Raw genomic sequence first — 14,774 nt, forward strand, 5'->3', positions numbered from 1 at the left:
AGGGAGTAGACAGGATGGAGTGTGGAAGGACGGTCAGACTCTTGTCTCGTAGGTATCCGCACAGAAGCAAATACCGCGAGTCGAACCCACCCTTTTTATTCGGAATATGGGTCAACGTATCGTAAAGACGCTATGACACCTGTTTCCTACGAGCGGTGCGATCGTCGGTCCGAATTTCGAGTCAGGGAAATCCCTTTATCGCACTCGGGAATGGACCACGTGCAAGCTCTAAAAGGGCAAGGTTTAATGATTACGAGGTTTTATTAGGAGATTTCAAAAGTGAATGACGAGAGCGAGAAGAATACTAACATTATTTATTGTTGCTAATCAAAAGATAAGAGTAACAGACGGTTATATAACAATAGGCATATTTATTATAACTAATCTATACATTTTAATCTATTACATAAATACCGCAATAGTCTATTCAGTAACAGGCATATGCTTTATGTACATCGAGTAGTCGGGAGAATCGGATGGGATTTGATTAATCTATTTCGTGGATGGAAACGGAGGAAGGAGGGAAAAGATTGTAAAAGAATTCCACTGGAACTAGGAATGGATTGGTGGAATTCGGGAGGAATACAGGAGGTTGAGTTTTGGCCGGTGATGGCATTCCGGATTTCCTCAGGATCGAAGTAATGAGGGCCGATTGTGTAGGCCCCCTCAGGGATAGATGCGGTAGTAGTCCGCGAGAATTGACTGATGAGTGACTCGAGAGTGTTACTCTCTAGGAAATAAGATCTAGGTGGGTGCAGAGGAATTTCCTCTAAGAACTCCATACTGTCCGTGGAGTCGGGGACGGAATTCTTCTGGGGGAAATTGGGATAGGATCGACCGACGAATCGGGTGATAGTGAGGGAGTATTTGGAAAGATCTCCGTCAGTGCGTCCGAAAACGCGGGTGACGGAGATCAAGGGGGAGGCGAAGAAGTTTGCGGGGAAGATAAAGATGTTTGAGGGGGAGGTCAAGGTGATTGAGGGGAAGGTGAAGGTGGTTGAGGGGGAGGTATAACCTCTAACTGATTAGCCGGCGGAGTCGGTGGTGGTGATGGCAAATGGTCCTCGGCCGGGCGACTTTGTTCTCGCGAACCCCCGAGGTATTTCCGGAACTCCTCGTCCAAGAATCTCCGCGCTTCCCGGTAGGCCGGGCTTTTAAGTCACCCCTTGTAAGGACGGTTTAGACGCGGCACTATAATTTAGTGTAAATTATAGCGGATGGTTCTTATTTACACACACACACACACACACACACACACACACACACACACACGCACGCACGCACGCACGCACGCACGCACGCACGCACACATATATATATGTGAGTATGTGTGTGGGTCAGAATGGGACTTACTGTTGTTCTACGGATGTGAGTGGATCCAACGGCTGAATTTCTTTGGTCCCAGCACTCCACGCAGGGTTCCCACTCGGATGCGGAGGGTCCAGTCGAGTCACTCTTATTCAAAGTTCAAAGGAGATGAAGTTCGATTGAGAACTACGTATAGTCGCGAACCGAGTTCGCCAGCAGAGTTTCGTTTGGAAAAAATTACGACTGACAACTAACAACTGACAACTAAGTGTAGTCGCAAACCGGCAGAGTTTCGTTCAAAAAATGACTGACGACTGCCAACTGAGACCGGCAGAGTAACGGTTGGAAAAGTGACTGATGACTGACAACTGAGACCAGCAGAGTAACGGTTGGAAAAATGACTGACGACTGAGCGTTCCTCGTGGAGGGCCTCTTTATATTGGCGAGTTAGTGGTGCCGAGTGCACAGCTCACGTGTGCTGTTGGCCTAATCTAGGATTAGGATTAAGGATATCGGTTGTGAAATGGGATACAGGGATATGTGTCTAAGACAACTTTCGTCATCGACCATTTGCCGGATGTCCAAAAGTTTAGAGTCACATGTATCATTTATTACAGACAACTGTTTTATAATTCTAATCTATTTATTCTTCCTGTTCCTCGGGATAAAGTTCGCCTATTTGGCACTTGGTTCAAATATCTAAGCCAACGACTCTGTCCCGAGTGGATTATTAGTTCAAAAAGGTAAATGTTATTCAGCTAGTCGCTATTGTAACCTCTCGTGGTAGAAACAAATGGTTTACCGGTATTACTTGTTAATAATTTTTATAGTGATGACGAAAGTTTTTAGTCGAAGAAAAGAACTATTGAGTCCGGACGTAACACTGTTAAACATGAAATATTTGTTAAAATAATCCTACCAACTAAATAACTTGGAGGGGATCCTGACATGAAGATGGGAGGAAAAGGGAAGGGAAACTAAGATGTTTATAAGAACTGTATAAGCGGTAGATATACGTCAGGGTAAGATTTCGTATTTGTCTGTCTATTCAAGCCAAACTTTTATTTTTTAATATGGACCATTTCTGATGAGTCTCTTTTTATAAATTCGTTATCTAGTATTTCAATCTCATTCCACTTGAAATTATGGTTGAAGCTGATACAATAGTCAAACATTACGAAGGAGAACCAGTTTCTTTGTGGATATCCGATTGATGTTCATGAAATCTTGTCTGTAGTTTTCTTTTCGTCTGCTCAATATAACTCGCCTCACAATCCATGCACTTAATCCTATAAACTATACTCTGTTTAGAAAAATGGTCTAGTTAGTCTTTTCCTGTATGTACATTTTTTTATAGTATTGTGTAAGCTGTCTTGAGATTTATATTCATTGCAATCGACATAAATCTTTAAGAAATAGATTTAACAAACGGAATAGTAAAAAATTTATTTTTATTTGTAATGATATTTATTTTCAATTGAGAATAAGTATAGAATTTTAATCTTTGTCTAATAGCATTATAGATAAATGTCAGTGGGTAGCTATTATCCAAAAGAGTGCGTATTGTAATCTTAAAATTTGTTTGATGGAATTGAAAGTGAGAAAAGAATAAATTTCTATCCACCATAATCTATCCACCTAAATATCACCCCCTTTTTATGACATTTAGGATGGCTTGAATAGAAATTCAAATACCTTTCCGATGAAGTAGGTTTAGAAAATCGGTTAAAAATGACGTATTAATCTTCCGATATCACTGTGACATTCAAAAAGTTAAGTTTGTTGTTATCATTGATCTCTAATGTAAATTTTGCAATCTTTCATGCATCAAATTAAAAATAGTTTATTAAAATGTAATTTAAATGTGACTACGGAGAGAACTGCTAGGATAATGTCGTCTACGTACTTATAGTATAAAGGTAATTGTAAAAATAATCTCTCAAGTGCTTGTACTTCAAAGTTTTGTAATACAATCTCTGCTATAATTGGAGAAAGAGGTAAACCCATAGGGGTGCCAAATATCTACTTGTAAAACAAAATAACAATTTCCATTAAAATACCCCATTAATGTCCATTAATGCCCGTTAATGTTTAAACAATGCCCACTAATGCCCCAGTAATGCTCAGTAATACCTATTAATACCCCAGTAATGCCTAGTAATACCCAGTAATGCTCACTAATGTCCCAATAAGGGCATCCCAAACGATGTGTACATCATAATGCTCTCAACGGTTTATCTTTTGCGCGACCCGTAATTTGCTCACTATTTTTGTTTACAATTCAAAAACTAAGTTACGCATAGAATTTTGGTAAAGAAAAAATTGTCTCAGAATTATGTCAGGAATACATTGTTTTAAGGATAAATGTTTGTTCTGGGACATGCTGTGTAAAAGAATGTACGAAATATTTTGAACAATTAAAAACAAAGCATGAATAAATAAATTATTACGTTTATAAAATTTTATTTATTTTATTTTCATCGTAGAGCAGCTAATTCCAATGTTTAATGTTGACATGAATAATGTATTAATATACGTTGCATCTTATTAATGCGATGCAGAAAATAGATTTGCTGATGCATTGTTTTGATTGCGTACATTGTTAACGTGAAAGAAGTCATTACAATGCATCTTATTATGCAATGCTATGTAGGAAATAGATATGCTCCTATGTGCAGTAGGCCAGTAGCATTGATTGTACAGTGATTGATAATGTCAATTTTTTTCTATCGAAATAACGTGCAAATGTGATGCTTCTTATCGATTTAAAATGGATATAACATGCAATTGTGAAGCTTATTATAAATTGGAAGTAATATGCAAATGCGGTATTTCTTATCAATTTTTAACAAAAGTACTTATTTCATTATTAATAATTATTGCATTCATCAATAATTTTTGTTTTTTATACACTTTCCTTTATACTGTTGTTAATGTAACAAAAAAGAAAATTGTTAGGGCTTAAAAAGCCTACATTAGTATATCCTAAAATTAATCGGGTCCTATTATGATGGTCCCAGAAGTACCCGACCTAACAAAGAAAACACAAGAAATTTGGGAAAAAATATCTTTATTTCTCAACATAGTCTCCTTTTAGCTCGATACACTTTTCCCAGCGATGTTCAATAGCTTCGATGGCCTATTTATAGTAAGAACCGTTGAACTCCTCAAAATAGCCATTAACCGCAGACTCCATCTCTTCATTGTTGGTAAATCTTCTACCACCGAACCATTTTTTCAAGTTTGGAAAGAGAAAATAATCCGAGGGGACTAAATCTGGCGAATAGGCTGCGTGGGGAAGCAAGTCGAACTTTAACTCAACATCCTCTCGACGCTGCTTTTGTTCGATTGTGAGCAAGCGCGGCACTCACCTTGCGCACAGCTTTCTCATCTCCAAATTTTCAGCCAATATGCGATGTACAGCACTTTTTGAAATGTTCACCATGTCTGCTAGCTCGCGCACTTTCAATCGACGGTCACCCAATACCATTTTGTGGATTTTCTTCACCATTTCTGGAATGGCCACCTCACTTGGTCGACCACTGCGATGTTCGTCTTCGCAGCTCGTACGGCCTCGTTTAAACTCTGCCACCCAATATTTTACTGTTGTAAACGAAGGAGCAGACTCCTCCAGAGTAGAATCCAGCTCGGCTTTGATATTGGTTGGGCTAAGACCTTTCAAATGAAAGTATTGTATCACATAACGATGACCAATTTTTTCCATCTTTGCAAATTCACCGAGATCGTCCACTATTGATGGCTGCCAAACGAATACTGAACAACATAGCGTCTTCAAACTTCATAGTTAAGCTTTAGAAAGTTGGTGTTTTCCCCTACAGTGATTTTTTTTATACAACAACCGCCTGTACGTCAGGTCGGGTACTTCTGGGACCACCCTAGATTAAATAACTTGAACCCTATATGTCATGTAACAAATTGTTTATTAGGATCTTATAAGGAAAAATTATCGGAATTCTATAAGGATAAATTATCAGGGCTCTATAAAGAAAAATTATCAGGATTCTATAAGGAAAAATTATCAGGGTCTTATGAGAAAATATGGAAATTAATTTTATGTTAATTAGAAGTATGTTGAGAAGGACTACGAACCATAGGAATTAAAATAAAATATAAATACTAAGCAAAATATATTAATAGGCGCTAAACAAAATACAACAAATTAAAACAAATGATCATTAAAACGTTTCAATTCCGATCGGATCATTCTCAATGTTAAACATGTAATGTCTTTCAATAAAATACTTGTATAAACATATTTAAAATATCAACTTAATACTAAAAGTTATTATGAGATGATACAGACTTCTGCTAGATGTAAAAACTAGTGGTAGAATCGCATCCTATGGTTATCGCATTGATAATAAATCTTACTGTCATATCCAAAAGAAAGAGTCACAATTTCCAGTAATTATCATTGTATATAATTCAGCAAAGATAGCTCGCTTTTGGCATGTCATAATTACAATAGTTTGATAAAATTACATGTAGTCGATGTAGATAAAAATGGTGAATAACTCAGTCTATTGATATAATAATATAAAGGTATGAAACAAATAATGTTAGTCAATAGGAAGCTCATATAATATGTTATTATTATTAGGCGTTAGAAACTCGAAAGCTCATTGCCGCAAACACCAAATCCCGCCACTGTTCCCGTCCCTGAGCCAGATCCCTCCATTTGTGACCCTCGTACCCCATTTCGTTAAGGTCCATTCTAATATTTTCTTCCCATCTACGTCTTGGTCTACCCAATGGTCTTTTCCCATCCGGTTTACCAATTAGTACTTTATATGCAATTCGATTCTCATCCATACGCGCCGCGTGACCTGCCCATCTTAATCGACGCGATTTTATGACATTAATAATATCCGGACTATTATATAATTGATGTAATTCTGCGTTGTGTAATTTTCTCCATTCGCCCGTTTCCTCATCGCGTTTTGCCCCGATGATTTTTCGAAGTACTTTATTTTCGAAAGCCCTAAATCTTTTCTCGTCTTGTAATGTAAGTGACCACGCTTCGCTGCCATAAAGGACTACCGGTAAAATAATCGTTCTGTAAATTCTAATTTTTAAGCGCCTAGACAATATCCGCGAACCGAGTAGTTTCTTAACCGAATAGAAGCACGCATTCCCCAAATTAATTCTTCTCTTGAGCTCTTCTCTTATTTCATTAGTTTGGTTTAAAATCGATCCGAAATACTTAAAATTGCTAGCCCGTTCAAAAATTTTATCACAAACGACCAGGTTTTCGTTATTATGAATATTCTGGATTCTATCAGTAACCATATATTTAGTTTTTTCAACGTTTATTTGCAGCCCAAGTTCTTTCGTTTTATCTAATAGAATTTTAGTGTTATTAATTAATGTTTCTTTATTATCCTCCAACAAAGCAATATCGTTCGCATATGTTAATATTTGTGTTGTACCGTTCAACTGCAAACCAACCTCACTCTTCTGCATTTCTTTAATGGCATATTCCAATACTAGATTAAACAGAACAGTACATCCCCCTGCTTTAATCCGCTATGAATATTAAAAGTTTCCGACATTTGATTACCCATTCTTACTCTACCTCTGGTATCTTTTAAACAAACTTGAACTAAGTTAACCAATTTTTTGGGTATTCCTCACCGAATTAAAATTTCATACATTCTCTCCCGTTTTATCGAATCATACGCTTTTTTTAAATCAATGTAAAGTTGATGTACCAGTTGATCAAATTCCCATTTTTTCTCCAGGATTTGCCGAATAGAAAAGATTTGGTCGATCTATTTCTCCTAAAGCCGCATTGATGGTCTCCAATTATCTCATCTACATATGGTACAAGCCTCATTAATACGATGTTCGACAAAATTTTAGCATGTAGGTAAAAGTGAGATGCCCCGGTAATTGTTACAACTCATCTTGTCTCCTTTTTGAAAATCGGGATTATAATTGACTCTTTCCATTGTTCCGGCAATGCTTCTTTATTCCATATTAAGATAATTAATTTCGGAATTTCTTCTATTAATCTACTTCCCCCCCATTTAATCAGTTCCGCCGGAATCAAATAATACCCGATGCTTTGTGATTTTTTAATTTTTTAATCGCGCTTTCTACTTCTGAAATCGGTTCGTTAATCCTAGGTTCAGCCGTGTGATACTCAAACCTCTCTATTTCCCGGTCGTTTTCAGATTCCACATTCAATAACCGATCAAAATAGTTTTTCCATGTGTTTAATACTCCCGTTGTATCCGTAATTAAATTATCGTTCTCATCCTTCACCATTTCCGTCCTAACTTGGAATCCCTTTCTAAAATTATTTATCCCCATGTATAGTACATGCCACGTACGTTCCTACTTTGACAATTTTCATCTATTTCTTCAATTTTATGTTTTAAGTACTGACGCTTTTTAATTTTAAACATATTATGAGCCTCTTGTCTAATATTAAGAAACCGATCCCGAGTTTCATCCGTATTTTGAGTTAACCATGTGATACGCGCTCCATTTCGTATTTTAACGATTTTTACGCATTCTTCGTCAAACCACGGCTTGTTTTCGTTCCTATTACAAAAACCAACCGTGGTCTCCGCCGATTTTACTATCTCGTCGCGTTTTCCCAGTGTTTATCAACCGTGTTATCATCCGATTCATCTATTTCCTTTGAAGCCGTGAGTCTATTCGTTACTTCGGCCGCGTATTTTATCTCTTTTTCTCCCTTGATCAGACCTTGTACATTTAGACGTTTAGTTCCAAACAACTGCCCGTTAGTTTTGTTTAGCGAGATACGTTCCCTGATTTTAGCAATTACAAAGAGGTGATCCGAGTCGCAATCCGCCCCCCTATAGGACCTAACATCAAGTACGTTCGTGTGACGCCGCTTATCCGCAAGAACGTGATCAATTTGGTTACGCGTATTTCCATCCGGGGCAATCCAAGTTTGTTTATGGATATTTTTGTGTCTAAAATACGTGCTTTTGACGATAAGATTTTTGCCGGTCGCAAAGTAATTATCCTTACTCCGTTATCGTTACTTTCCTCGTGCAAACTTTTGAGCCCGATCGTTGGTCTAAAAATGTCCTCTTTACCGATTTTCGCGTTAAAATCCACGATTATTTTCATGTAATCGTTCGGTAATTGATCCACGAGGTCTTCGAGTTCCTTGTAGAACCCGTCCTTAATTTCGTCATCTTTATCTTCCGTCGATGCGTGTACATTGATTATCGCGATCTTGTACCATCGGCCCTGCACAACGAGCAATCCTAATCTTTCGTTTATAAATTTAATGTCTTTTACCGCGGATAAGATTTTCCTATTAATCACAAAACCGACGCCAAAACTATGGATCTCTGACCCTCCATAGTGGAGCGTATACGAGCCCGCGTTAAGCGACCCTTCCCCGGCCTATCTTGTTTCTTGCAACGCGAGGACTTCTACCCCATACCTTTCGACCTCCCCGACCATCGATTGAAACGCTCCAGGTCTGTAAAGACTTCGGACGTTCCACGTTCCCACTTTAATATCTCTCCCGTTTTTTGACTCTATGCGACATGAGTTTCCCGAGATCCCTACCCGGAGATCCGAACGGGGGACTAGTTTACCTCCGGAAAATTTTACCCCAGAAGAATCCATGGCGAGCTTCGCCAAGAATCGCAAATTTTGTGTTTTTTCAAAAATTATTTATTTATTCATGAATATCTATTTTGTCCCCTTAAAAGTAATCCCCATCAGATATTATACACTTGTGCCAACGTTTTTTCCAATCCTCGAAGCACTTCAAAAAATTATTTTTTGTGATCTTGTTCAGCTCCTCCTTCGATGCCGTCTTTATCTCCTCAATCGTAGCGTAGCGTCGTCCTTTCATGGGCCTCTTCAGTTTCAGGAACAAGAAAAAGTCACAAAGGGCCAGATCTGGGGAATACGGTGGCTACGACATCATTACTGTGTTGTTTTTGGTCAAAAATTCGCGCACAAGCAACGATGTGTGAGCAGGGGCGTTATCATGGTGCAAAAGCCAATTTTTGTTCTTCCACAAATCCGGGCGTTTCTGGCGGATTGCTTCGCGCAAATTGCGCATAACTTGCAGGTAATATTCCTTATTGACCGTTCCGATTGGCCAATACTATTTTCTTCACTTCATCAATGTTTTCGTCTGTTGTTGACGTGCTCGGGCGTCCGGCACGCTCTTCGTCGTTCACATCTTCTCGGCCCTCTGAGAACATTTTGTACCACCGATAAACGTTGCTTCGGTCCAAGGTAGCTTCACCATATGCCACAGTCAACATTCGGAATGCGTCCACTTAATTTTGTTTTTCACACAAAATTTGATACAGATTCTTTGATCCATTTTTTGGAATAGGCAAAAATCGAAGACAAGCTAAAACACGTGCAAGCAAAGCAGCTGTCAAAAATTAACTGAACATTCAAAATGGCCGAACTTGTCGGCATAAGTGAGAGACATGAGTACCAATATAACGCCACAAAAAAATCGAAAATCGAATATTCGTAACCCGTGGAAATTCAAAATTCACGATACTTTTTGAACAGACCTCGTACTTATCGTTTTTTATGCGTCGCCATCTTTTTCTTACGTAATCTTTTCTTCAGCATTTATTTCATGCGATTATTCATGCAGAAATATTTTTATTCTACCGAATTATAACTATTATTATTATTTTAGAGAGCGCGATGATACGGTCGCGCGCAATGATGTCGCTCGTGATGACGCGCACGTAACACGATGCTGCGAAGAAGGAACGATTAATTTCAGACACAGAGATATTTTTTATTTTAAACATTTATTTTTCATGTAATGCATTATATACAATATTATCTACAGCGTACACTATCAATTCGCAATATATTTCAATATATGAATTTTTCTTGTAAATCTTACGGAAGTTATGTACGTATGTATAATGGCATAATTTGCAATATACGTGTTCAACACATTGTTTAAGTGCAAGCGTGAAGAGCCTGATCGATAGTTTCATGTATAAACACTTTTCACATAATGATAATTTTACATTGTCCACATCGCGTATCTTGACAAGTTCAACCTGAAGCTTTTGAATCATTAACGATGATGGAGTAATTGACTGCAACAATCCCTCGATATCTGCCCGTTTTTCAACGAATAGCGTCCAATACATAACATGAGGCAGGACGATACGGTTGTCCCGGGTGTCGCCAATGACAATTTCCAGGAAATAGGTCCTACTGCGATCCGAATCTTTAAAAGCTTTTGTACGCTGTCGATGTCAATGCCAGTATTTGTCTCGAAATTGTACGTGAAGACATAGTATAATGGAGAACAAACAAATAAGCCATCTATAGACAAACATTTTTCACAAACCAATATAAATGAAATCCTTACTTGTTTGACTCATGTTGAATGTACGAATCCATAGCGCTGGAGATCACTGCAAAACAAATCTGTCTGAACGACTGTTGCAGTATCGTTGCTCTAATCTCTATTTAAATCTTACCCCCTCCCTCTAACGCTAGGTGTCCGAAAAATTTAGAATGTATCAAACAGGGATTTACCCATCCTTGAGTATTCATAAATAAGGAAATCCAAGGCCTAATACCGACAGATAAAAATCTCTGATACTATACAATCGTTACCTTTCTCAATATAATTCTAATGCCCAGTAGTATCTATTAATATCGGGCAAGAACTATTAGTGCGAGTTAGCACATTACAGAAACCGAATTCCCGAATGCGAATTAAATGCACGAGCGGTAAACAATTACGGTCAACCATCACAGACTGACTTTCCACAAAAAATTCTCGCAGATGACCATTTTTGCAGTCAATGACATAAAAAATGCGAGCGTTAGATTTTTATAACAAAAGATTGTTAGATACATTGAGCTATTGTTCGTGCGATTCACAAGAAATATTCTTACGTGAGCTCGTGCCATTGAGAGTTAGTGTAGTTAATATGCACCGCGTAGAGCGTATCGGGGCCCATGCGAGGCTAAAATAACGCATTTCGGTCGAATATTTCGGTCGCCGTGATCTTGTCAACGAGTACCAATGAAAGTCGGAGATTAATCAAATATATTTGTTACTTTTTATTATTAATTATTGTGTGATTCATTGCCGTCGCCCTATTCGTTTCTCCAAACAATCTTCTATTTTCGATCACGAACCGCTCCCTCTGGCAATCCCGAGGCTGAGCTACCCGACGAGAGCCATTGACGTTCGCAGTTCTGTGGAATATCGCGAGGAGAATATCCCGAATAATTTCGATAGAGTGGCATGCTCTCTCATGCCTGGCGCCCAACTATTAGTTTTGAGACTTTACGTTACCCTCAGGAATGCCTGCGTAAAGACACATTTTTGTCGCGTTTCTCTTAAGGCTACACGAATCCTGGTTGTACCAAAAGAGAGAAGTCCAACCGAGTAGAGGTAATATTAGCTGCAAACGCGCTACAAAGTTGCGCCACGCTCGTGAGTGCGGTTGTACTCTTTTATTGTTACTTTTATATAGAATGTGATGATGTCTATGATATAATAAAATGCGATATAAATAGATTTGATACGAGACGTGTCCATCGCTGGACGTACGCATTGAATTTGATTGCAAGGAGAATGTGCTCGCCAATACCACCGTCTATCTACTACCTGTCTCATCATACACGATCGTGTAATCCAGTATTGTTCGTTGTCCAACGTAGTGTGTAAGATTATGTAAATTACAAAGTCAGCAAATATTTAGAACTTTTAATGGAAGAGAAAAACCGGGATGAAACACGGTCTTGAAGAATTGTTCGTCACACCGACGTTTGTGGATCTACAAGGATTTATCGTCGAAAAACAATTTTTCATCAAAGAAGAAGTGGTGCTGAAAAAGGGAACCATTCTCACGCACTACATTTTTTCACGTCCTATGCCATGGCATTTTCTGTCGAGATGGTTGAGTGCTTATCACCATAGATTTTGATGGGACGCCGGGGTGCCCCGTACGACATGGTGAGACGTTTAGTTACATAAGCTGTGATAGAAGAAGATGAAACACTCGTATGGTATGTCAAGGGATACGAAAAACGGAAATGGCTGGCGGATATACTCGGCATCGATGATGTCATCATCAAAATTCTGGATGCGCATTACGAAGATATTAAATCTCTTAATAATCTAGACAATTGTAATACTATACGATGTGGAAAACATGCAAAGAATTGTGCTTTGCAAAATGTAAAATATTTAACTGATGGTCGCGACGCCAGGGAGAGTTGTAAGATATTTTTAAAATAAAATATATGTTGTTTTACATCAATATATTTTTATCGAGGCATTGTTTTGCCGCTGATATATTGATTATGATGATCTAATTGTAACTGATAAATGCTGAAGTTTATTCATGAGATCATTTGACCGCGTAATATACTTTTCAGCTAAGGTATAAACTTTGACCAAGGTATTATTCTTTTTCTTGAAATGGTATCATATTCCAACAAACATGTTTACTAAAAAATCTCATCCCCTGCAGTTAATCAATCTGTCAGTCTGTTAGTCGGTCGATTAAATTAGTCTGTACTAGTGTCAATCACTGTGAAAAGAGATGTCCAACATCAATACTTTGGTGAAATATGCTGCACATATAAACATGCAGATACTAATAATGAAAAAAGTGTGTGTCTATTAATGAAAAAAGCAGCTTGTTTAAATGAAGGTGCGCTGAATTTACAGGCAGTGGTCGGAACTGTCTAACAACCAGACGGATTGAGAACCAATTTAGATATCAGCGATGATAATGCTGATAAGAAGAATGTGAGTATTACGTTATTATATTATTATAATAAGATTTACGTATAAAATTTTCGCGTCTTAATTGAACGAATATTGTTTCATTTCATATATTCAATAATTTACTTTTTACTTTTGAGAAGAGAAAAAAGTTGATATATAATACTAATCTTCTAACGTTATTCCGCGTGGATATGTAAAACTATAAGCAATGCATGTTAATTTAAAATTATATTTTTCTTTTTCGAGACTTAATACCGCTGACGTTACTGAAGAGGACGCGCCCATTAGAAGAGAATGTTGGCGAGATTGGAAATTGGTTGAAAAAAACGACGTTGAAATGACGACGACGACGACGACTTGTTCATTATTTTCATTAAATAAAGATAATTTCAAACAACGTGTGGGTATGATGTTGGATGAAGATCCTGACTTTGCATCAAATATAGCCTTCTCGGATGAAGCAACATTGCAACTAGATGGTACTCTAAATAAGCATAACGTACTGGTCCAATTAGAATCCTAATTGGATATGAAAACATACGCAATATCCGGAAAAACTAAACGTTTGGGCTGGAATATTACATAATAGATTAACAGGACTATTCTTAGTTTATCGCAATTTAAACGCAAACTATGAAGACATGCTCCGAAATCAAATAGTTCTGACAATAAGAAGAAGAAGGATTGCTGGCGAAAATTTTGAGCACGTATGGTTTCAGCAGGATGGTGCTCATTTTGGACGAAACGTTTGTGCTTACTTAGACACAATTTTCTCTGATTAATGAATAGGACGAAGAAGCACGATTATGACCAGCCACTAGATTTGACTCCTCTCGATTATTTTTTGTGGGATTATTTAAAACATAGGGTGTACACAACTAAACTTCAAAAGTTAGACGAATTGTAAATGAATTCTAGATGGAGCCGCTCTTATACCTACTGAATACTTCGAAAATGCAATCGCAACTTTTTATCATCGATTAGCTTATTGATAAGAAACCAACAGTTAATAGTTTGAGCATTTGATCTATTGATGCTTTCAATTATCAGTCTACTCTAATGCTTTAGTAATGCTTTGTCTTGTCTTCACTAAGTATTTCATAAAAAAATATCTTATTATAGTGTTTTGGAAGCTCTCGAGATGTGCTATAATAGTATGTAATAAAAAATGGGGTATTCTATTTAACAAAATTGATGTGACCTTGACCTGACATTTGATGTGACCTTGGCGACGCCATCCAAGGTCAAATGATGTGATTAGATTAAAAAGATCTTTTTGAACTCTACAACTTTTGTCTGAAACACTTTTCTATAATACTTATACTTTCCGTGATATTCAAATGTTCCGGAACTTTTTGGATACTGTGTATATGTATATATATATAGATTAAGTAAAAAGTCATCGCGTATTTTTTAGCTCAAAGTTGTACAATATATACAATATCTTCGTCAATAATGAATGAAATTCAAATTTAAAAAAATGGTTTTAAAGCTTGAAATCTCTACTTTTAAAAGCTTATCACATTTTTTAAGTTTATATGAGTTTGATAATTTTTACATACCAAAAACTACGAGCTGAAAAAGACGAAAAATTTTCTTCTCACTTTGTGGATTTGTAACGTGTCCAAAACGAATTTGAGAAAATTTTCGATTACCTATCGTGAAAGCTTGATACTTTCCCTACAAAATCGTTTTTTTT

General features: G+C 37.4%; 1 protein-coding gene across 1 annotated transcript in view; it reads left to right on the plus strand.

The window, feature by feature from the left end:
* The first annotated feature begins 13,484 nt into the window (after positions 1 to 13,484).
* The window catches only part of LOC108752974 (gustatory receptor for sugar taste 43a-like), a 6,454-nt gene continuing 5,164 nt past the window's right edge, over positions 13,485 to 14,774 (plus strand). Inside the window, 1 exon segment of the mRNA XM_018494252.1 lies at positions 13,485 to 13,554. Within this exon segment, the coding sequence (XP_018349754.1) occupies positions 13,485 to 13,554 (70 nt within the window).

This window comes from Trachymyrmex septentrionalis, unplaced genomic scaffold, assembly GCF_001594115.1.
Source record: "Trachymyrmex septentrionalis isolate Tsep2-gDNA-1 unplaced genomic scaffold, Tsep1.0 scaffold113, whole genome shotgun sequence".
Classification (NCBI taxonomy): domain Eukaryota; kingdom Metazoa; phylum Arthropoda; class Insecta; order Hymenoptera; family Formicidae; genus Trachymyrmex; species Trachymyrmex septentrionalis.